Raw genomic sequence first — 24,101 nt, forward strand, 5'->3', positions numbered from 1 at the left:
TTATTTGATAGAGAGATCACAAGTAGGCAGAGAGGTAGGCAGAGAGAGGGGGAGAAGCAGGCTCCCTGCTGAGCAGAGAACCCGACGTGGGGCTCGATCCCAGGACCCTGAGATCATGACCTGAGCCGAAGGCAGAGGCTTAACCCACTGAGCCACCCAGGCGCCTCAGTCCTTGGCACTATTAAGCAAACCTTTCAATATCATAGAAACTTTTTTTTTTTTTAAGATTTTATTTATTTATTTGTCATAAAGAGAGAAAGCGAGCGAGCACAGGCAGACAGAGTGGCAGGCAGAGGCAGAGGGAGAAGCAGTTTCCCCACAGAACAAGGAGCCCGATGTGGGACTCGATCCCAGGACGCTGGGATCATGACCTGAGCCGAAGGCAGTTGCTTAACCAACTGAGCCACCCAGGCGTCCCATATTATAGAAACTCTTAAAGGAAATGAGTTTACCCTTTGAAACATTTAGATGGAAACTCAGATTTATAATGACTAGCTTTATAAGTATACAGTTGAAATAAATTTTAAAATAACACAGTAAAAACATGTTAGCCTGTTTGCTAAGCTTTTCTGTATGTTGCAGAAAAGATACAGGGGCTGCTTTGAGTCTTGTCTTCTCAAGGCCTTGTTCACATTCTTTATTAACTATATAGCAGACCCCATACACCCTTCATCTATGAGGGATTCATTTTAAAGACCCCCAGTGTATGCCTGAAACCACGGATAGTACTGAACCCTATGTGTACTATATTTTTTCCTATGCCTACATATCTGTGATAAAATTTATTAATTAGGCACAGTAAGATGAACAGCAATAACTAATAATAAAATAGAACAGTTGCAACATTATAGTTTAAGGGAAGTTATGGTGAATGTGGTCTCTCTCTTAAAATACTTTATTGTACTGTACTCACCCTTCTTGTGATGACGTGAGATGATAAAATGCCTGTGTGGTGATGAAGCGAGGTGAGTGGTGCAGGCCCTGTGATGTTGCATTAGGGCTTCTGCGGTCAGAAGGAGGACCTCATCTGCTTTCAACCACATTTGACCGCGAGTAACTGAAGTGCAGAATGTGAAACCCGGGGTGAGGGGGAGTTCGGCCCTCACTTCTACTTCTGTGACATTTTGTTCTCAAGAATTTTAGAGAATGTAAAGTTTTCAGTTGCTCGCTCATCATTGATACCTTTACCTGATACAATTTATAATTTAGCAAAGGATCTTTTTTTCTCCAGCTCATGTTTTAAGTGTTCCTAGAAAACTTACCAGAGTGCTATTAATAGACATATAGAGCTGTGCTTGTTCCAAATGCTTTTGAACTGACTTCTGAGTAGTGGCTGCAGGGAGCCAGTGCTTGTTACCATACTTGTATTTAACTTAGGTATTCCTTGCTTCTACAATAATTTATTGGCCAGTATAGTAGCATTGACAGAGTTTCAGTTTGGTAGGTAATGTCATGCTTACCTCAAAATTGTGGAGGAGCTAAGGGCGGGGGGTGCAAAGAGAGAACCTTTGAGCAAAGAGTGTGAATATATGAAGGGTGGGCCATATAATATCTGGGTAGCAAAGAATCTCTATAAAGGGCTTGAAGTGGCCACTTTGTGGCATTTTTTAAGAATGCCATGAAACCCATGTAGCTCAACTGAAACGTAAGTGAGGGGAGAGGATTAGGAGATGGGGTCGGAGTGGCAGTCATAGGACTAGCTCGTGAGGCCTTGGCAATCCACTATAAGGATTCTGGCTCTTTGAGTGAGGTGGGAGTTGTTGGAAGGTTTTGAATAATCATAATATGGACAGACTTGCTTTTCAAAAGGATCACTTTAGGGGCACCTGGGTGGCTCAGTCATTAAGTGTCTGCCTTCAGCTCAGGTCATGATCCCAGGGTCCTGAGATCAAGCCCAGGATTGGGCTCCCTGCTCAGGTGGGAAGCCTGCTTCTCCCTCTGCCTGCTGCTCCCCCTGCTTGTGCTCTCTCTCTCATTGTGTCTCTCTCTCTGTCAAATAAATAAAATCTTGAAAAACAAAACAAAGCAAACAAAAGGATCACTTTGGTTGCTTTGTGATAAATGGACTTGGACTTTGGGTATAACTAGAAGGGTGAGAAGTAGATTCTGGGTATATTTTGAAGATGGAATAAACTATAGAAGGCTTTAATGGTTGGATTGTAGGATGTGACTGAGAGTGAAGTCAAGGATGTCTCCAGAGATTTTGGCCAGAACAAATTCTCCATTTTTGGAAAGACGGAGTTGGCATTTACTGAGATGGGTATGATTGGCTAGGGTGTATTTTTGGGATAAGGATGGAATTGCTTGTTGAATTTTGAGTGTTAGTTTTGAAAGCCTTTTTGAACATGTAGGGGGAAATATGGATTTGGCATTTGGATGCCTGAGTCCAGCATTCAGAGAAGAGGACAGATGAGTATATATTTGAAGCTGCATGAGATCAAGAGAATGAGTAGACAAGAGGATTGTTTGCAAACCAAACCTGGGGCCTTCCAGTGTTGAAGAGGTTTGGGAGAAGACCAGAAACTGGCCATGCAGGCTGGGGAAAGGCTGGTGGCTAGAAGAAACAGCAGATGATAGTGCTGTCTTGGAGGCCAAGTGAGGGAAATGCTCTGAGGAGAGAGCCATCTCCTCATTAAAATTCTGCACACTGAGGCTTGAACTTTGGACTTAACAGTGTCGGGATCACTATAGACCTCTACAGAAGAGTTTTCTTGTCAGAGTGACAGAGACAAAAGTATGTGAGAAACTGCTATTTCTTGATCCTAAAAGTATTTTTAAAATATAGCTTTACCTTTTTATAAAAGGTCTTTTTAGTGAATGAATTTGGCTTCTAACCTGTTTTTCCTTTTTTCATTTCCTTTGCAGCTATGATACTTGGGTCCATAGTAATGATGTTGATGCAGAAATTGAAGATCCACCAATTCCAGAAAAGCCGTGGAAGGTGAGAAATCCTTTTTAAAAAAAATTTATTCTTATATAACATAGTAGTTTTTCTCAGCTTTTTTCTACAACAGTGCTTTAAGAAATACAGAATAAGGATATTCTTTTCTTGTCATCCTTTTAAGTTGTCCATGACCACAGAGAACTCATTATCTAGGTCTTAGCAGAAATGTTTGCAGTGGAGTTTGAGGAGACCCCAGAGTCCAGTTACATTGTGGTTTAGGGTGGTTGAGAGAGGAGCAGGAGGAGTGCAGTGGAACATCGGTGGTGTCACTGAGGAAGGCTGGAAGCTGTGCCTGCGTGCCTCTTATGATGAAACAGCCCTCAGTAGTCATTTCTATTACAGTGGTAAGAGTCCATCCGTCAACTCTGATTTTTCGACTTTTAACGTGGAAATAATTCTGAAAGTTGCCAGAACAATATAAAACAAAGTGCGACTTTTATACTCTTCTTCCAGGCTCCCCTGTTGTTAATAATTTCAGGATTTTATTCTTGAAACAATATTAATACCTGATACAGAGCCCGTATTCCATTTACACCAATTGTCACAGTGATGTAAGTTTGATATTAAGTCTCTTCCCTGGTCAGGATCTGTTTCAGAAGCACACACTGCATTTAGTTGTCATATCTGTTTAGTCTGCCCTAATGTGGAACTTTTAGCCTTTCTTTTTCTTCTGTGATTCTGGCATTTTTGAAAGGTATAGGTTAGATTTTGATGTTTGTTTTAGAATGCCTTTTTTTTTTGGTAAAGGAATTTTTATTTAAAAGATTTTATTGATCTGTCAGAGAGCGAGCACCAGTGGGGAGCAGCAGACAGAGAGGGAGAGAGAAAAAGGCTCTCCGCGGAGTAGGGAACCCAATGAGGGACTCGATCCCAGGATCCTGGGATCATGACCTGAACTGAAGGCAGATGCTTAACCTACTGAGCCCCTAAAGGGGGGCCCCTTTAGAATGTCTTTGAATTTGAGTTTGCGTGAATATTTCCTAATTATTATATTTAAACTATGCACTTTAGGCTGCAAAACTGCTTAAGTGATTTTGAGTACTTCTCAGTGCCTCATATCAGAAGGCATGTATTTCAATATTTCCCATTATGGCTGATGTTTGTTAAGGTTCTGTCTGCCTGGTTTTCCCATTGTAGCATTATCATTTTTCTCATTGAAATTAAGAATACATTACAAAGAAATATTTTGAGATTATATGAATATCCTTTTCTTCATTAAATTTGTGTCCCAAAGTTTGCTCACCCATTAATAATTTCTTCCTGGCTAAATTAGTTATTACTAGTTGTTTCCTCACTCTATCCATTCCATCTGTAATTGACACTTTGCAGTGGGAATGAGCTTTCCTTTCTCCCTCTACATGTGCCTGTAGTATCTGTGTGTTGCGGTGTGGAGGAGTGACACGATTGCCATTCTTCTTTTATGAATTGTCCACCTTTTGGCCAGTGGGAACTTTAAGTTGTCTCCTGTGACCTTTTGGTATTACTTGATTCATTTTTGCATACTTCCTATTTTTGGGACAAAGAGATGTTCCAAAGTCTTTTTGTAATTCTATATCCTAGTCCTGGATTCAGTATTTCCGCAGAGAGCTCTCATCCTTTCCATGAGCAGTGGTAATTATACATAGTTTTTATTGACTGCTTTATGTAGTATACTGAGCACTTAAATTGAATCAAAATATTAGATGTGAGACCTGATTCACCCTATTTTGAATTCTGTGACCTTCAGAAAGACTTCAAGTTTCAAATTTCATATGAGGAAAATGGAATTAACAAAAATTAGACTTTTTTGAAACCTTTTTTATTTGGAAATAATTTCAAACTTAACTTGCAAGAATCAGAATAGTAAGTGGCACACCTGTATACCCTTTATCCAGATTTTCCTGTTGTTTACATTTTACTCCCATTTTGATTTATCACTTTTCTTCCATGTGTTTATATATTTACAATTTTTATTCTTAACCTTTTAAGATAAAGATGTATATACTATGGTCTTTAGTCTACAATTTTTTTTTTTTAAGATTTTATATATTTATTTGTCAGAGAGAGAGGGAGAGAGAGCGAGCACAGGCAGACAGAATGGCAGGCAGAGGCAGAGGTAGAAGCAGGCTCCCTGCCGAGCAAGGAGCCGGATGTGGGACTCGATCCCAGGACGCTGGGATCATGACCTGAGCCGAAGGCAGCTGCTTAACCAACTGAGCCACCCAGGCGTCCCTATACTATGGTCTTTAGTCTAAAACATAAGTTTCTGTTTCCTAAGAATAAGGGAGTCTCATTCATAAGCACTTTGCAGTTACCAACTTCAGTAAAATTTAACATTGACCCAATATGCTAAACTACTCTCTGTATTCCAGTTTTGCCACAAGACCCATTAATGTTTTTCGTAGCATTTTTTCTATTACAGAATACTGTTGAATAGCAACTGTTGTATTCAAATGTCCTGTCTCTTTAGTTTCCCTTAATCTGAAATGTTACCCAGTGCTTCCTTGCCTCTTGACATTTTTGAATTTGAAAGGGATGTTTTCCATTTGGAATTGTGATCTTTTTTCAAAAATGGTTAAATCAGATTATGCATTTTAGTCAGAATATTGCATAAGTGATGTTGTGTCGTCCTCAGGGCGTCATAGTGGGAAGCATGTTGTGTCCATCTGCTGCTTGTTGGTGATGCTGGTACCCAGTTATGGTGTGTTCTCTTGGCTCTACTATATAGTTCCTTTTTTTTTTCCCACTTGTAATTTATAAGCAATCTGTAAGAGATTCTTTTAGGCCATACAGATATCCTGCTTCTCATCAAAATCCTCTATCCGTTGCCCAGATTTAGCATCCACTTGAAATTCTTGCCTGAACCAATCTTTTCTTTGATGATTGCACAGTGATAATTTTCCATTCCAGTCTTGCCTCCACAATTACAAGTTGGCTTTCAGAGTTGTATAAGCAAGAGTCCTTCCTTTCCTCTCATTTAATTTTTTTATTCCTCTGTTAACCAGTGTGGGTTTATGGAGTTCTAATTTTTCAATGGCCAGTAACTTAATCCTTAATTATATTGGTGCTGAAATTGTTTCCTATTTATCTATGCAGGAAAGGATTGTCTAGTCCTAAGTTCTAGTGTATGGCTTTTGAAAAATTCTGTTGGATAATAGGAATATGTAGGCTAGGTCTGTGGTTTCAATATCTATATCTACATCTATATCTATACAACATTCAGAGAACCCATCATTTTTAAAAATGCCTACTCAGAAACATTAACAAAAAAGCAAGAGAAGTTGCCATGTAAAGGGCTTAGAAGAATCCTGAATCTGACTCTCAGTTTTTCACTCCCCAACCATTGCTATCCCTGAAAGATTTCTGCAGAGCACCTGTGTACTTGACAGGGTGAGGTGATAGGTCTGATGATAGGTCTGTGTAAATGTCCTTGTTCATCATTCCTTCGAATTTTGTTGAATGCGTAAAGGGAGACATTCTTCCTGCCTAGAGCAATGGACTAGGCCTATTGCTTTGAGTGGCCTATTGCTGTTGAATGTTTTTTCAGTGGTTTTCATCAGGATAAAGATGAAATGATTAGTGAAATAAGCCAAATGGAGAAGGATAAATCCTGCATGATACTGCTTTTATATGGAATCTTTAAGAAAAAAAAAAAAAAGCCTAGAAATCGGTAGAGAAACAGTTGCCAGTGAGGAGGGCTAGGAGAAGTAAGAAGTTGGTAAAAAGGCACCAACTTGCAGTTGGGGGAATTGTCTGAAGATCTAATGTGAAACATGGTGATTAGAGTTGGTGACACTGCATTGTATAATTGGAATTTGCTAAGAGAACAGAACTTAAATGTTCTCACACTTAAGTAGGTATGGTGATGAATGTGCCAATTAACTAGATGGGAGGATCCTTTCTCAATATCAAATAATCATGATGTAGACTTTGAATATCTTAGAACTTTATTTTACAGTTATATACCTAGATAAAGCTGAAATAAAAACGAATGATAGGATTATCAAATTTAAGGGTCTTAGTTATAAAAACTTCAGTCTTTGCAAAAACTGATGATGCTTTCTTACTATATGCAGTAACATGGAATAAAAATTAGAAATGGTTAAGTTGACATTTACAGGACTTTAATAGTCTCATGGTTGGGTTTTTAATATATATATTTTTAGATTTTATTTATTTATTTGTTAGAGAGTGAGAGAGTACTTGTGTGCTCGAGAACAAGTGACAGGGGGTGGGGAGGGGGTGGGGTCAGGGCATGACAAGTAGACTCTGCACTGAGCTCCGGAGCCTGATGTAGGACTTGATTCCAGGACCCCGAGATCATGACCTGAGCCGAAACCAAGAGTCTGAAGTTAAAGTGACTAAGCTATTCAGGCACCCTTAGTGTCATGTTTTTAAACTTTTATGCAATTGAGGCTTTAATTTGAGAATAATAAATCAGCTCCTTTAATTTTGGACACTTTAAAAACTGTAATGGTTTGCTATTTATATGGATACACATGATTGAATGTGGTTTTTAGGTTCATGCGAAATGGATTTTGGACACTGATGTTTTCAATGAATGGATGAATGAGGAGGATTATGAGGTGGATGAGAACAGGAAGCCCGTGAGCTTTCGTCAGCGAATTTCAACAAAGAATGAAGAGGTATTTGGTTTGGCATCATTTTTCTCCACTTGATGTTTCTTCTTTCTGGGCCTCAGTGTTGTCAGATCTTCACTAATAAGCTCTGACATACAGTCCAAGGTGTATCACTCGTGAGGTATATGGAAAAGTTACCAAATGGCCATATAGCCATCTCAGGGGCTGGCATTCCCAAAGAAGGTGCCTGACAATCTTAGAGGGTCATCAGGATTTAAAATGGCATATGCAGTGTGGCATCGATATAGGTGATTTTGTTTTCCAGGTCTGATTTTAATTTTGTGAGCCAAATTAGTTGTTGGCTTTTCAAGGGAAAACTAATTTTGTCTTAATATTTTTTAATAGCTTTGTTACTGTACACACAGTAGTTAGTACATTGTATAGGCCTCAACGGGAGAGTTCAGCCCTTTTTAAAGGTGGGATGATGTGGCATTTATTATTCTTTAATCCTTTAAGAAGCCCAACCACCAGATGTTTTAACATAGTTCCTGAGAAGCCACAGCCGGCAAAGGTAGGTGTGTCACCCAGAGAGAAAGGAGTCTGAGAAGAAGGCTTAGATGTGTTGGTGTTGGCTGGTGACTGTTTAGGAAAGATTCTTCTTCCCTTTCACTGGGAACACATCAGGTTTTTGCTTTTTGCTTTGTATTGTAGTTCTTTGAAAAATTTCTGAGACACAAATACTTTTAACTATTCACTTAGAATGTACGTTTTTTTGTTTTTTTTTTTTAAGATTTTATTTATTGGGGCACCTGGGTTGCTCAGTGGGTTAAAGCCTCTGCCTTTGGCTCAGGTCATGATCCCAGGGTCCTGGGATTGAGCCACGCATCGGGCTCTCTGCTCGGCGGGAAGCCTGCTTCCCCCCTCTCTCTGCCTGTCTCTCTGCCTACTTGTGATCTCTGTCTGTCAAATAAATAAATAAAATTAAAAAAGAAAAAAAAAGATTTTATTTATTTATTTTACAGACAAGAGATCACAAGTAGTCGGGGGGCGGGGAAGCAGGCTCCTGCTGAGCAGCGAGCCCGATGTGGGGCTTGATCCCAGGACCCTGAGATCATGACCTGAGCCAAAGGCAGAGGCTTTAACCCACTGAGGCACCCAGGCACCCCATACCATTCTTTCTTCTCTGTTTTCAGCCCTGAGACTTTTTAAACTAAAACTCTTGGGTACACAATGTATGTTATTTATTTTTAAGAAAATTATTTTAAAACTGGGTCTTTTTCATATCCTTTTATTTTTAATTGATCCTTATTTGCTGTGGAATTGGACTTGAAGTTTATTTTTTATTCAGCGCCACCCCCATATGCTTACATATTTGCTTTTCCTTAATGCAGTGCCAACCAATCTTTTTTGTCATTAGGCATATTCTAACTTCTCTATCACATTATTAAAGAGGCCTTTCCATAGCCATCTCTGTTCAGATTTAGATGGCTTTTGTATTATTCACTTATTTTTAGGACGATTCTATAAAAATGCATTTAATACCCCTTTTTAAAAGTTTAACTTCAGACTTACTGTACAGTGTGAACAGTTTAGATTTTCTTTAAAACTTCGTGTATAGGCATGTAAGATGACTCATATTTCCAATTTTATGCCACCGAGCTTCTGAAAAGAAACAGTTGTAAGGAGTATGAGGGTACCAGAGATGATGAATGTTTAATTAATGTTTTAATCTCTGATTTTTTTTATTTTGGCACCTCTGGTACAATACTTTGGATCATTTTAGGTGTTAATTCTTTATTGTCTATTTTATTAAATCCATAATTATCATCTACAGGTTGACTTTCATATTTCAGTGTGTATCCTGCAACTGCTGAACTCATTAGCTCTGCTAGTTTTTTGGCAGATTCCTTAGGGTTATCTTTATAAAAGATCATGCCATCTGCAAATAGGGATATTTGTGCTTCTATTAAGATTGACTTTTAAGTCATAAATTGCAATCCTGTTTAACATCTTTTGTGTCCTAAAGTTTTCTCCTGTCCCTTTTACTGATGTGTCAGGACTTGTTTCTGATGCACTTTTCCAAGCTCGCTAAGTCATTATTTGTATTTCAGTAATTAAATAGCATATGTTTTGTATTTTCTAGTAGTTGTTGAAAATGCTTTTCCCATCTGGAAGCAGAAGGTGAACAGGAATGGTTTTTAGTTGTCTGTTTTGTAGCACAGTTTGAATACCGGTGGGATGGTTCTGATATTTCCATTGGTGGTACATCACATGGAAGGTCAGAGAATCTTGACTGCTGGTGGTCTAGGATGCTCTGGTATTATCTTTGTGAAGCTCATCTTTGGACAAGGGTTTGTAGAAACTGAGGAGTCAGAAAAGCTGGCTGATATTTATTTCCATTTACTTCTTCCTAGCCAGTCAGAAGTCCAGAGAGGAGAGATAGGAAAGCATCAGCTAATGCTCGAAAGAGGAAACATTCGCCTTCCCCTCCGCCTCCTACACCCGCAGAATCCCGGAAGAAGAGTGGAAAGAAAGGGTAAGAACTGCAGCATGATTGAGAGGCAGTAAAACAAACTGCAGAGGGCATTCCAGATTTTTACATTTATACCAGAAGTTTCGCTGAAAGGAAGTTAGTTGTCTTAGTTGACTTGGTAGATGTCTTTGCTCTGGTAGCTTGTCTTGTCAGATGTTATCTGATGGCCCATCTTCTGTTGTATTTATCCTAAGGCACCATGCATACAATCTTTTTTTAAGTAGATATGAATAGTGAAATAATCACAATAAATCTGGTTATATCCAGCACCACACAGTTATGATTTTTTTCTTGTGATGAGACCTTCTAAGATCTGCTCTCCTAGCAAGTTTCAAATGCACGATCCTGTGTTACCTGTAGGCACCATGTTGTATTACACCTCTAGGGTTTATTTATTTTATAACTGGAAGTTTACACCTTACACCAACTTTTCCGTTCTACCCCAGTGCCTACCTTTGGCAGCCACCAGTGTGTTCCCTCTGTCTGTGAATTTGTGTTTTTCATTTTGTTTTCTTTTTTGGATTCCACATAAAAGAGATCTTACATTTTTCTCTGTTATTCCACCTAGCAAAATGGCCTCAAGTTCTTTCTATGTTGTCCCAAGTAGCAGAATTCCTTTCTTTTTTTAATGGCTGAATAATATCCCCCCCCCACACACACATATTTAACTCTGTGTTCCACATAAACATACTGTGATATCTCATCTATATTTAAAATATATCCACTCCAATTCCATGGTCAAGTTCTGAGAGAAACTATTTTTTCTCTCTCTGGCCTAGCCATGGGAAGGGGATGAATCTTTGCCTTCTGGATTGGAATTTTGGCTCCAGCTTAGTGAGAGTGGAAACCATGTACAGAATCTTAAAACTGAAAGGGATCTTTGAAGTATCATAAGCATCTTTATTTTAAGAAATAGAGATTGAGGTTCAGAATAGGGAGGAAACTCTTGCAATGTCACATAGAGATTTTTCCTTGGAGTCAAGATTCTAAGCTGGACTCTCGGCCTCCCGTGACTATATCCTTTCAGCTATGTTCCATCATCTTCAGCAAGGTCTGAGGGTGGATGGATTATTTGGCCCTTCATCCTTCTTTTCTCTTCCGCTATTTTTCCTGCCCCTTTCTTCATCTCCTTTCTGAGTTGGCCATCTGATATTCAGGCACCCTGAATCTAGTCTTTTCTCTAATTATGTGTTGAGCAGTGTGGCTGGTAAGGAATTTAAGAAATTAAATTCACCATTGTTGGTGTCTCTTTCTCTGATTTTACCACCGGTCCCATTTGGGATCAGAATGACTTGTAGAGGAAATGAACCTGTCCTGTTGCATGTTTAGCAGAGTGCCTTGTTCAGGGCCTCACACTTGTGCGTTAGTGACTTACTTGAGTGGGGATTCTGATTTCTGGTGAATAGGTTGTTGTGGGGATCAAGTGAGACTCGAGACCTGCCTTACAGTGTCTGGCCAGAAGTAGGTACTTAATAAATGGCAAGAATACTTAACATTTATTATTATATATTAAATAGATACTTAATTCCTGGCTTGCTTAGGTTGTCTTGCCCAGAATTTTTTAATAATTTAATTTCAAAGAGGTTAAGTTTAGTCTTAGAAAATGACAGATGCAAAATTTCTTCCTTTCCTGCAACTGGAAATTTGTTAAATTTCTGGCTGTTGACTATAGAGATTTACTTGTCATCTTCTCTCCTTTAGCTTCCTTTCATTGAATTTTTCCTATAGCCAGATTAGTGTTTTTTATACCCAGAACATGCCTCGAATCATGTTCTTTTTTTTTTTAAATTTTTAAAATTAACATATAATGTATTATTTGTCTCAGGGGTATAGGTCTGTTATTCATCAGAATCATGTTATTTCTTTTTTCGCTTTTTAAGAGAGAGGGGCAAGCATGCTCCCTGCTGAGCAGAGAGCTCGATGCGGGGCTCGATCCCAGGACCCTAAGATCATGACCTGAGCCAAAGGCAGAGGCTTAACCCACTGAGCCACCCAGGCGCCCCTTTTTTCTTTTAAAGATTTTATTTATTTGACAGAGATCACAAGTAGGCTGGGGGAGCAGGCCTCCTGCCGAGCAGAGAGCCCGACGCGGGGCTCGATCCCAGACCCCGAGATCACAACCCGAGCCAAAGGCAGAGTCTTAACCTACTGAGCCACCCAGGCACCCTAGAATCATGTTAATTTCTTGAAGGGTAGGGTTATCTGAAGCATTGTGTACTGTGTAAAAAAGCTGTTAGGGAAGTTAAAAAAACTCTTAAGTTTTATAGATTATATTAATGAGCCAGTCATAGTCCTGAAAGGATGTTGTTATTTTGTCAAGTCAATGTATTATGGTAGAAAAAACCCACAAAAATAGATTTTTCTTTAGCGATTAGTGAGAGTAACCTTATTTCTTTCTTTTTTTTTTTTTTTTTAAAGATTTTATTTATTTATTTGACAGACAGAGATCACAAGTAGGCAGAGAGGCAGGCAGAGAAGAGAGGAGGGGAAGCAGGCTCCCTACTGAGCAGAGAGCCTGATGTGGGGCTCATTCCCAGATCCCTGGGATCATGACCTGAGCTGAAGGCAGAGGCTTTAACCCACTGAGCCACCCAGGCGCCCAGATAGTAACCTTATTTCTTAAATCTCTAATCTGAGTCTTACAGTTGATGTGGAGAAAATTCAGAGCTTCCTGATATCTCTGTGAAGAAAGCCATACAACTTTTCCAAGTGTTCCTTGGCCTGAAATCAATGCACCCTTCTTCCCACGTAGGGGCTGAGATCCAGTGCCTGGACACTAGTGGCCCCCAAACCAGATGTGATGTCCAGGAGGCTCACAGTGATGGCACTTACCCCCTACTCTGAGTATAAAACATATTAAATTGAATTTCCTGAAATAGATATATGTGTATCCTTGAATTGAATACGTCTCTCTTCTAATGAGCAGTCATTCAAATTTCCTGTTAAGTTTCCTTTAATGAAAAAACATTGACCTTTGTTTTCCTAACTCATGTTTTATTGACCTTCCCTGCATTTTTCTTCCTTTTTTAGGTATTTTTGTCTCCCTAACACCTTTTGATTTACAGGCTTTTGAAAAATTGTTACGCAGTTTTTATTCAAAAATTTAAAAATATTTTTACCTGTGTACCTGGTTCTGACCTATGCCAGTATCTGGTCCATCATAGAAGAGAACTCTGCTTAATCACTCAGCAGCATGAGGACTCGGGCTGGCCCCCTATATATTTTTGTCATCTCTTTCTCTACTCCTCACTTATTTGCTTTCTGACTGTTCCTTCCCAGAACAGGTTATCTCTTTTCTTAAGCCTTTATGCCTGTACTCATTATCCTGAAACATTGTCTACTTTTTGGTGAATTGTTTCCAATGTGTTGCTTAACTGTCACCTTCAATCTTAAGTCTTATTTTCTTGGTACCCTATTTGTTTCTGGCACATCATATTGTAGGAGATAGTTGATAATTTCCATAATTCCTCAAGGTAAGGAGTCCTTCCATTCTTGTTTGAACCCTAATCTCCTTTCTGGAATGTGTTAGTTTTTAAATTAAATGAAGGAAAGAGCAATGGCAATTTTTACACACACACAAACAGAATTGGTACCATCCTAAGTGATTTTACTTTGCAGTTCTTAATATTTGGATGATATAAAAGAACCAGGAGAATACGGTTGTACATATCTTTGCAAAAATTTCTTACGTAAGTGAATGTTGATGTGAGATAAAATATGTGCCATATTTCCTTAGCAGATGTTCTTTTATTACATAATTTAAGCCCCCTTTAGGATGCTGTCTGCAATTTGTATAGTAGGATTTCTGGGCCAATTTCTTATTCCTAATAACTTTTATTTTCCTTCTGGCTGGCTAGATGTAATTTGGGAATGTACCTAATTTATTTGATTTCTATTTGTCCTTTAAAGCAATTCTGAACATAGATTCTAACAATGAGGGTAAACCCTCTGAAATGTCTGCTGTGAGTAGCTATAGTCACCTTATTTATATTTTTATACATTATATGCTTTAGCCAAGCTAGTCTTTATGGGAAGCGCAGAAGTCAGAAAGAAGAAGATGAGCAAGAAGATCTTACCAAGGACATGGAAGACCCAACACCGGTACCCAACATAGAGGAAGTGGTGCTTCCAAAAAATGGTTTGTATTCTTCTACCTGGACTATGAGAGTATTAGATGCGATTTAATCACTCATAGCAGTGCCATGGGATGAATCATTTCTTGCTCTCTGCCACTAGTTCCCAATTTTCAAAGTTGAAAATGTTTATGAAATTACCTCTTTCACAGTCTTTTTGTGTCCTTTTGCTGCTTATTGAGAAAAACACTGTGACCAAAAAGTTCTCTTATGGGGCTCCTTGCTGGGACAGATAGTTGAGCAGGTGATGCTTGATCTCAGGGTTGTGATTCAAGCCCCACAGTGGGCATAGAGCCTACTCAGAAAGAGAGAGAGGGGGGGAGGGAGAGAAGGAGGGAAAGAAAGAAACATTCTTTAAATTGAGCAATGCTTTGAAATAAATGTTTTCTTTATTATTTTTTTTAAGATCTTTATTTATTTATTTGACAGAAAAACACTGAGAGGGGGAACAGAAGCCGGGGGAGTGGGAGAGGGAGAGGCAGGCTTCCTGCCGAGCAGGGAGCCTGATGCGGGGCTCGATCCCAGGACCCTAGGATCCTGATCTGAGCTGAAGGCAGATGCTTAACGACTGAGCCATCCAAGCACCCTTGAAATAAATGGTTTTTAAATCCCAATAGAATCAATATACAGATGAGAAGGTGGTGTATTATCTGTGTACTTTTTAGCCTATTTAAATCAGTTATTGGGAGGAGAACGTTAGACCCTTTTAACTATATTTGTGGATTTGTTTATTTTTTTCCCTGATTCCTGTGAATATTTTTTCTTTATGTATTTTCTTCCTGTGCTTTGAAGTTCTGCTCTTTAAGGGCATGTGCACTTAGGATCATCATGTCCTGATGAATTGACTCTTACGTCATGTGTGTCTACGGGCCACAGTAGCGCTTGTCTTAAAGGCCAGGTTTCTCTGATGATAATAAATCCTCATCACACCACACCCTTTTCTTTATTTCTAGTTTTTTTTTTATTAGTCTCCGCTGCACTGGACTCCGGTAGAGTAGTTTTGTAAATTACACAAGCTTTGTTCCTACACGTTAGATTTCCAACTTCCATTTCTCTTGCCTTCTGTTACTTTCACTTTGATTATGTAAAGCATGTCGATTTTAAACAGCATATTGTTGAGATTTGCCCCCCCACCCCAATACACATTTTTTTTGTTTTTAGTTGGAGTATGTGGTCCACTGAGGTATAACAGAACTATTGATGTGGTTGGGCTTAAGTCTGCCATTATGATTTTTTTTTTTTTCTGTTTGTGCCTCTTGTATCTCCTCCCTTCTTTTGTTTTAATCCACTACTTTTGCTGTTCTATTCTGGCTTCTGTGTTTGCTTTTCTTCTTCTTCCTTTTTTTTTTTTTTTTTAAATATTTTATTTATTTATTTGAGAGCGAAAATGCCTGAGTCGGAGTGGGGAAGGGCAGAGGGAGAGGGAGAAGCAGACTCTCTGCTGAGCAGGTAGCCTGACATAGGGCTCTATCTCAGGACCCCGGGATTATGGTCTGAGCTGAAGGCAGATGCCTAACCAACTGACCCACCCAGGCGCCCTTGCTTTTCTCTTATTTTGGAACTTCTATGACTTCCTTTTTTATATAGCCTAGTTCTAATTGAGATATTCTTCACATAGCATAAATTCACCAGTTAAAGTATATTTTAGTCACTCCAGTGGTTTTTTTTTCAGTGTATTCATTATGTTGTAGAATCACCACCTCTTAATTCTAGAACATTTCCATCCCTCTGAAAAGAAACCCCATACTTACTGGGGGTTAGTGTAGATTACCTCCTTCCTCCTATATTCTGGCAACCACTGTTCTGTGTTCTGTTATGGAGATTTTCATATTCTCTATTTGATTTTTACCTCTTTTTTCTTAGTGGTTGCTGTAGGGATTATAATATACATCTTTCAGGGTTTTTTTTTTTCTTTTTAAAGATTTATTTGTTTGTTTTAGAAGGTGAAAGTGCAAGTGTTGTGGGGGGCAGAGGGATAAGGGAGAGAGAAGACTCTTCAGCAGACTCTGTGCTAAGTGCAGAGCCCGATGGGTGTCTTGATCACAAGAGTCAGATGCTTAGCTGACTGAGCCACACAGTTATCTCTCTCTCTCTCTTTTTAAAGATTTTATTAAGTAATCTCTGTACCCAGTGTGGGGCTTGAACTTAAAACCCACAATCAAGAATCATATGCTCTACTGACTGAGCCAGCCAAGTGCCTCCAGATATTTTTACTTATTTATTTATTTATTTATTTAACGTTTATTTAAATAATCTCTATAACCAGTGTGGGACTCGAACTCACCACCCTGAGATCAGGAGTTGCATGCTTTTCCGACTGAGCCACCCAGGTGCCTCCCCAGATATTTATTTTAAGTAAACGAGCTACGAAGGTGGTTGTAGTCCTCTAACAGATAACTAACTGAAAGTAAAAGCTATAATAATGGATTTAATATAATTTGGACACAGGAATGGCTGAATTCATCAGTGGAGTAGAAAGTTTGGTTCAACTGTAGATCCATGTTTGTTTATTAATTTATTATGAATTTGACAGTACTGATTTGTGGGAAAAGACCAAACTGTTCTACAAATACTCTGGCAAAAATTTAGTTCTGTTCTTTGTATCATAAATAAAAATTAAAGCTTCAGGTTGATTAAATTGTCAAATTAAATGTAAAAGTAAACTTCCAAATACTAATGTACTTTAAGCAAGTGTTAACGTTGGGGGAAATATTCCTTAGCCCTTTAACAGAGAATTAGAACTGTAAATTGGTATAAAGATTCTTACACCCTGGGGTGCCTGTGTGGCTTGGTGAATTAGAGCCTCTGCCTTCGGCTCAGGTCATGATATCAGGGTCCTGGGATTGAGCCCCATGTCAGGCTCTCTGCTTGGCAGGGAGCCGGCATCCCCTTCTCTCTCTGTCTGCCTCTCTGCCTACTTGTGATCTCTGTCAAACAAACAAACAAACAAATAAATAATCTTACACCCTATAGAGTAAGGGGCAGACTATTTTGTACTGGTAGTTTTATCAAATTTCGGGGCCAATAAATGTGTGAAAAGATGTCAATCTTATTTAACCAATGATATATAAATTATTAAAGGAATATTTTTCATCCATTAGATTTTCAAAACTTAGAAAGCAAGTTTTGAGAAAGTACATTGTCTCAAATGCTATCAGTGGTAGTATAAATTGATAAAAGCACTTAACGCTATTTGGTTGTATTTGTTCAGTTTTAAAATGAGTAGCAAATTTTACATTGAGTAGCAAATTTTAATTTCAGACCTCTCATTTTAAGTAAGTGAATGTGGATTACACTGCAGTAAAAAATTGCAAATAAAATAAGTTTCCATTAATATAGCACTAGTTACCTTATGACCCACCTTTGGACACCGTGGATTATTGAAAATGAAAGAGATTGGGCGCCTGGGTCACTCATTTGGCTGAGCAACTGCCTTCAGCTCAGATCATGATCCTAAGTCCCTGATGGATTCCTGCATCGGGCTCCCTGCTCAGCAGGGGGTCTGCTTCTCCCTCTGACCCTCCCCCCCTCATTCTCTCTCAAATAAATAAATAAAATCTTAAAAAAAAATAAAAGATATAAATTAACTAAAAATACGTAGCATGGAAAGGTCATACAGGCCCACTATTGAATGAGAAAAATAGAGTGCTAAGGAAGAGCTCAGTATGGGTAACATATCTATAAGATTTAAAACCCTCAAATATGTTTTGAAGTCTACATAGATATATAAAAGGTATTAATAGTTCTCCCTCAATTTATTTAAGTGAATGGCACAAAAATCGGAATCAATAAATGCACAGAAAATGTAATAAAAAAATACTTTTGGGGAAAGGATTGAAAGGTTCTTTTCAGGTTTTGACCTATATATTTTTGTGTTGTGTACTTTTTGTCATGGAAAAATATCGGTGCTTAGGAAATTAATTACAGAATGCAGTCTGTTAAAGTAAGTGTTAATCCTTCTCTGTTGGGCTTGGGTTTTTCATGAAGGTGAACACTGGATGATTGCGGATTTGCTGTGAGATTCCTGTAGTTTTCAGTCCTCTTTTATTCTATTTTCTTCTTTTAAAAAAGTGGACCTTTCCCACTAAAACATGATTTTTTTTTTCTTTCCAGTGAACCCAAAGAAAGACAGTGAAAACACACCTGTTAAAGGAGGAACTGTCGCAGATCTAGGTAAAAACCAAAGTAGTCTATACACTTTTGTGGTTTTTTTTCTTTTGAAGATTCAGTTTCTTTGATAATTCTTTCTTTCCTGAGAGATGTCGTTTCCAATTGCTACCTTTTTGTCCAGTATAGATGTTGACCATGGCTCCCTCAGCACCATTGTCATTTCGTTGGCTGCCATATCAGGAAATTTATTTTCCTGTGATCCATTTTTTCCATTCTTACTGATTTGATTTTGCCTCTTCAGAACAAAAGTGTGCTGTCTCTTAAATGCTTTATTTTCTAAAGTATTTCTTCTAGCTTTCTAAATAGTGTAAGATGAGAATCACATCATCTGCTCAAACTATTTACAAGTCACAGAGTACATTTTCACAAGTGAGGCATAATCCGTGGATGTGCTGTTGGGTAGACAAGAGGAGGGTAGTCACTTGTTCCAGTTTAAGAAAATAGAGGTAGTTGTAAACGTCTTTGTTCTTGAGTGTTATATATGGATCTCAGTTTTTTTCTTCACTTGAAAAGATCAAAGAAGGGGCGCCTGGGTGACTCATTCAGTTAAGCGTCTGCCTTTGGCTCAGGTCATCATCCCGGGGTCCTGGGATTGAGCTCCACTTTGGGCTCTGCTCAGCAGGAAGTCTTCTTCTCCCTCTTCCTCTGCTCCTCGCTCTTGCTCTCTCCCTTGCTCGCTCTCTCTCAAATAAAATCGTTTTTAAAAAATCAAAGGAGAATCTAGTGTTTTCAGTATGTATCAAATTTTTGACTTTAGGGAATTTTCCACCTGGGAGGGGTAATGTGGAAAATGAGACTTCGGTTTCTCCATCTCCTCACTAAGTGAATTCTGTATTTCAGGCAAATTGCAGAGATTGTTCCCTCCCCCACCCCCAGGGGTCTCTCTTTTCCTTTAAAGATTTATTTATTTATTTTAGAAAGCACAAGTGTGTGTGAGCTCGTGAGCTAGGGGAGGGCCAGAGGGGGAGAGTATCCTCAAGCAGACTTCTGCTGAGTGCGGAGCCCTACTCAGGGCTGGATCCCAGGACCCATGGATCCCAGATCATGACCTGAGCCAAAATCAAGAGTCAGCCACTTAACTGACTGAGGCATCCAGGTGCCCCTTTTTCAGAGATTCTTGATGACAGCTGTGAGTAGGTAGTTAGGGGAGGGTTTGTTTTGTTTTGTTTTGTTTTTCATTTCACTACACCCTCCTTTTTCTGGGTATCGCCTGTCGTTTAACATTAGTGGATGACTCCATTTTTGATTATGTCAAAAAATAGAAAATTAGAGACTTGAGAATTGTCTTGATGACAGTTTATTTAAGGTGGTGTTAGGTTGACAAAAGAAATGAAAAAGAAATGCTGTCAAAACATTGTTCCTCTTAATTGTCTTTAACATTATTAATAGGATATTAATAAATATTAGTAATTTCCATTTTCTTTTTTTATATTGACTGTTTCACAGCTGGTACTTACCACTGAACCAAAGGCCAGGAAAACAAAACTAGCTGTAAGCAGTCTTTTATATTTTCAGGAATGTAGTAGAGTAAATGATTGTTAAGACTTGATTGTCTTCACTGGAACAGTTTGTTAAACAGAGTAATAGTTTGTATTTCTTAAATATATATCCTGAAAAGGAATCAATCTTTAGTTTTAAGGGAGCGGGTAGTTGTCTTTTTAGAAGCGGAGGTAAGTATTAGAGAATTTTTGTAATAGACTTTATCAGAGGAGTCAAACTGAAGCCAGTTTTAAGCAATAGAGGTGTCAGTTGGATTAAGACTTTGTGCTGGATGTAAGGGATCTTCCCTATGTGTTTGTGAGTGGTTTGAAGTCTGAACAGTAAGGGTGTTATGGCCCAAGATGCTGCTTATCACAGCTGGAGAGCTAGAGTCTGTGGAATTTGAAACTTGTCTTGGCTTCTCATGCAGGGACCAGCGGGCTTTTCCATGTATCACTGAAGCATCTGGCTTTCTGCATTAGGTATAATGCAGGTATAATACCTGAACCATGCCAGGGGTAACTGATCCAGCACCTGGGAATGCCTCTTCATAGAGTTGTTTATTGCTTTAACTTGTCCATATTCTGCCTTATATGTCTTCTAGCTATGTATACCCAGTACTTCCTTCCTTTCTGTCTTGAGATCTCCGAAAGGTCAGGATCTAGGGGCTGAGGTGAGGCTGTGATTGCCTACATCTGAAAGGAGGAAGAGAACATTTACTTTTACTGTTTAGCAATCAGTAAGCAGGATATCTGTCTCTCCTATTTAGTATTATCAGAAGTCTATTTCCCTTGGGTGCCAAGACTACCGCAGGGACAGAAATCTGTCAGAATAAATTTAAATTAAATAAATTTAAATCTGTCAGAATAAATTAAATTAAATAAATTTAAATATTTTGGCCAGAGAGAGATCATTAGGTTGTGTTTTCACCATTTAGTGAGACATTGTTTATCATGTGGTTTAGCAAGATCCAAAGGACAAAAAGGTCATGTTTGACAACGTCATTTAGATCTGTTTGTTCACGTCCTAGAATAAAAGTAGTCAGGGTGCAGGGCTGGGTGACCGTGATTTATTTACCACATTCGTGCTAGCAGGTGTTTGTCTGACACATCAAGCAACAGCGCCATCTCTGTTTGGCACGAGTACCTGCCAGGTGTCATTCTCCATACGTTTGCATTTCACTGTAAAACCATGTCAGCCTTGTGTCACTGATGAGGAGATGGAGCCTGGAGGGATTCAGTAATGTTTCCAAGTGTGCAGCTATTAAGCGACAGAGCACAGACTTAGGTCCCGGGATGTCTCACTTTCGTTCTTCTGCTTGTGTCCCTGCACTCTGCCCTTGTGCTGTGCTCGTTTCTCCTAGCGCTTATTGATGCTCATAGTGACCTTTGAGATCTGTGAAGGTGGCAGGTCCACCCCTATCTGCTGCCCTTTGACCAGGCTGCTTCCTGTCCGGGAAAGGCTTGCTTTGTCGTTCCCTTCTTTCTGTATTTGGAAGGGTCCACCCATCCGGCCCCCTCTCTAAAATACATTGATTTGTTTTCCTCTGGTACCATTTGATACCTGTTTGTGTATTTTCTCTTCTGTCTCTTGCCACTTCTAACTGGAATGTAAACTCCAAGAAGTCGGGACCTTTTCTTGTTCTTCCTTGTGTCCTTAGCATTTGGACCGTGGCTGGCCTGTAGTAGAGGCACTCTATAAAATACAGTTGAAAGTTTGAGTACTACCTGTTCATGTACTACTGATCTTTGTATATTCTCTAAAATAGAGGCTGGTGGACTTACCCTGGAAAGGGCCAGGTAGTAAATGTGGTCTCTGTCTCAGTTGATTAAATTTGCCATTATAATGCAAATGCAGCCTTCCTTCATATATATAGACAATTATCCATACTGGTATTTTTTGCTATGGAAATCAGCTGCCTTGTTTAAATTATACTTGGGTTTACTACCATGCTTTTGCAGGGCCAGCACAGGAGTGCTGTCCTATAGTCCTATGTTCTCAGAATATATTAACACTCTTACCAGGACTTTGTCTGTAGTGACTGATTTTCACAGCTTTTTTTTTACTTGTCATTTCCTTCACTCGTTTCCTCTGAGATCCAAAATGTCATTACTTTGTTTCATCAAATCGCAGGAGGCAAGAGCCCTAATCAAGTCCTTTACCTTTTATTAACAAGATAATGACTAAGATAGTAGCCCAAGCAGTAATTAATTACAAATTCCCTGTTGTTGGAAATTTTTAATTATTAATGCTTTGAAGTCCTTCTCACTTTGGTGCTTCTGTGTACAATTTCAGTTTACTGAATTACTAGAGCATTACTAGTAATGCTGTATTTCTTTCCTATTCTCTGTATGGAACAATTAAAGTTTTTAAAATTACCTTGGTTTTCAAGTAATCCAAAGAGTGGACCTGATTTTTAAATAAATCATGTATTTTGATTTTACAGATGAACAGGATGAAGAAACAGTCACAGCAGGAGGAAAGGTAACGATTTAGTTAGGCCTGGTGGAGAAGTAGCTATCTGAGGGTCCTCTGCATGGAGCAGTAGGAACACTGATTAGAAGTGTCCTTAGAAATATTCAATTTTGAGGGCCCTTCTGATCTTTTTTTAACACACTCCTGAAATTTGTCTTTCTTGACTCTGAAAATTTTATTGAGAGGAAATTTCTATCTTCTCATGAAGTGTTCCTCTTATGCTATCATTTCTGGTTCTGTCACCCACTGGTTGCAAGGTAGTAATCAGAGCTGACTGCAGTGTTCCAAGTGTCCTCTGACAGAACCGGTTAAGCAGGGACTACGTCGATTGCCTTGACTTTCTCACTTCCATTTCTTTGGGTGCATCTCCAGCCCCCAGCCCTTGAGTTTACACATAACCTTTTTTGAGCCCTCACAGTCAGCAGCTTCCTGTTCCATCAGTCCTGTGGTAGAGACTAGCAATAATGATGCTGTTGAAAAGTGTTGGATTTCAGGCAGGATTTTTAGTAAATGGCCTGTTCATTCAAACTATCATATTTGACTGTGTTATTAGTTAAGTGTAACTGATCCCTAATCCCTCAAATAACAATCCCCTTGAAATAACTCTCTTACTTTGCTGAAAATGGGTAGTTCTTTTTTCATTGAATCAGAGAAATCCCCCAAATTGACACTTATTGTGTTTTTTTATACATTCAAGGAATGAACCTGTTTATGATAGGATTTTCCTCAAAACTTTTGAGAAACTCATCTCCATAAGGCTCTTTAATGAAATTATTCTTACGATTCTTTTCTTTAAGATTTTATTTTAGTTTTTAAAGATTTGTTTACTTTAGAGAGAGTGTTGTACAAGTAGGGGGAGGGGCAGAGGGAGAGAATCTTAGCAGACTCCCCACTGAGCGCAGATCCAATGTGGGGTTTGATTTCAGGACTCATGAGGTCATGACCTGAGCTGAAACCAAGGGTCAGACTCTTAACTGACTGAGCCACCCTAGTGCCTGGAAGATTTTTTTTTTTTTTTTTTTTTTTAATTTTATTTTTAAGTAAGCTCTGTACCCAGTGTGGACCCGAACTCACAGCCCCAAGATCAAGAGTTGCACACTCTACTGACAGAGCCAACCAGGAATCCCTATGGTTTTTTTCTTTAAAATTAGATTTCTTGGGGTGCCTGGGAGGCTCAGTGGGTTGGGCCTCAGCCTTTGGCTTGGGTCGTGGTCTTAGGGCCCTGGGATCGAGTCCCCAGTCGGGCTCTCCACTCCGCGGGGAGCCTGCTTCCCCCCTCTCAGCCTGCCTCTCTGCCTGCTTGTGTTCTCTCTCTCTCTGTCAAATAAATAAATAAAATCTTTAAAATAAATAAAATTAGACTTCTTTAGTTAAAGAGCTACTTAGCAACCATTAACAGATGTTATATTTGTAAAAAGATGTCATCAGTTAGTGTAAATACTGTTGTGTGGCAGTGGAAGAGACCAAAATAAGCCAGACAGTTGTGACCTGTAGGGTTTTTTTTATGCCAGGGACAAGGAGTATCTTGAAACCAAGGCCAGGTCTGTTGTATAACTAAAACCAAAGCTGGTTAGAAAATAGTTACTCTAGGGGAGTCTCTGTCAAATAAATAAATAAAATCTTAAGAAAAAAGAAGGGCACCTGGGTGCCTCAGTTGGTTAAGCAACTGCCTTCAGTTAGTTAAGCGATTGCCTTCGGCTCACGTCATGATCCCTGAGTCCTGGAATCGAGTCCCGCATCAGGCTCCCAGCTCCACGGGGAGTCTGCATCTCCCTCTGACCTTTTCCCCTCTCATGCTCGCTCGCTCT

The 24,101-nt window shown here is 39.1% G+C and overlaps 1 protein-coding gene across 3 annotated transcripts in view; it reads left to right on the forward strand.

Moving 5' to 3' along the window:
• SMARCC1 (SWI/SNF related, matrix associated, actin dependent regulator of chromatin subfamily c member 1) overlaps positions 1-24,101 on the forward strand; it is a 176,743-nt gene that overhangs the window by 56,557 nt on the left and 96,085 nt on the right. For all 3 annotated transcript variants that reach the window (XM_047695163.1, XM_047695168.1, XM_047695176.1), the window contains exons 8-13: positions 2,866-2,941; positions 7,444-7,569; positions 9,918-10,039; positions 14,050-14,174; positions 18,283-18,342; positions 22,265-22,302. In XM_047695163.1, the coding sequence (XP_047551119.1) occupies positions 2,866-2,941; positions 7,444-7,569; positions 9,918-10,039; positions 14,050-14,174; positions 18,283-18,342; positions 22,265-22,302 (547 nt within the window). The remainder of the gene's footprint in view (positions 1-2,865; positions 2,942-7,443; positions 7,570-9,917; positions 10,040-14,049; positions 14,175-18,282; positions 18,343-22,264; positions 22,303-24,101) is intronic.

This window comes from Lutra lutra, chromosome 1 (assembly GCF_902655055.1).
Source record: "Lutra lutra chromosome 1, mLutLut1.2, whole genome shotgun sequence".
In the NCBI taxonomy this organism is placed as follows: Eukaryota; Metazoa; Chordata; class Mammalia; order Carnivora; family Mustelidae; genus Lutra; species Lutra lutra.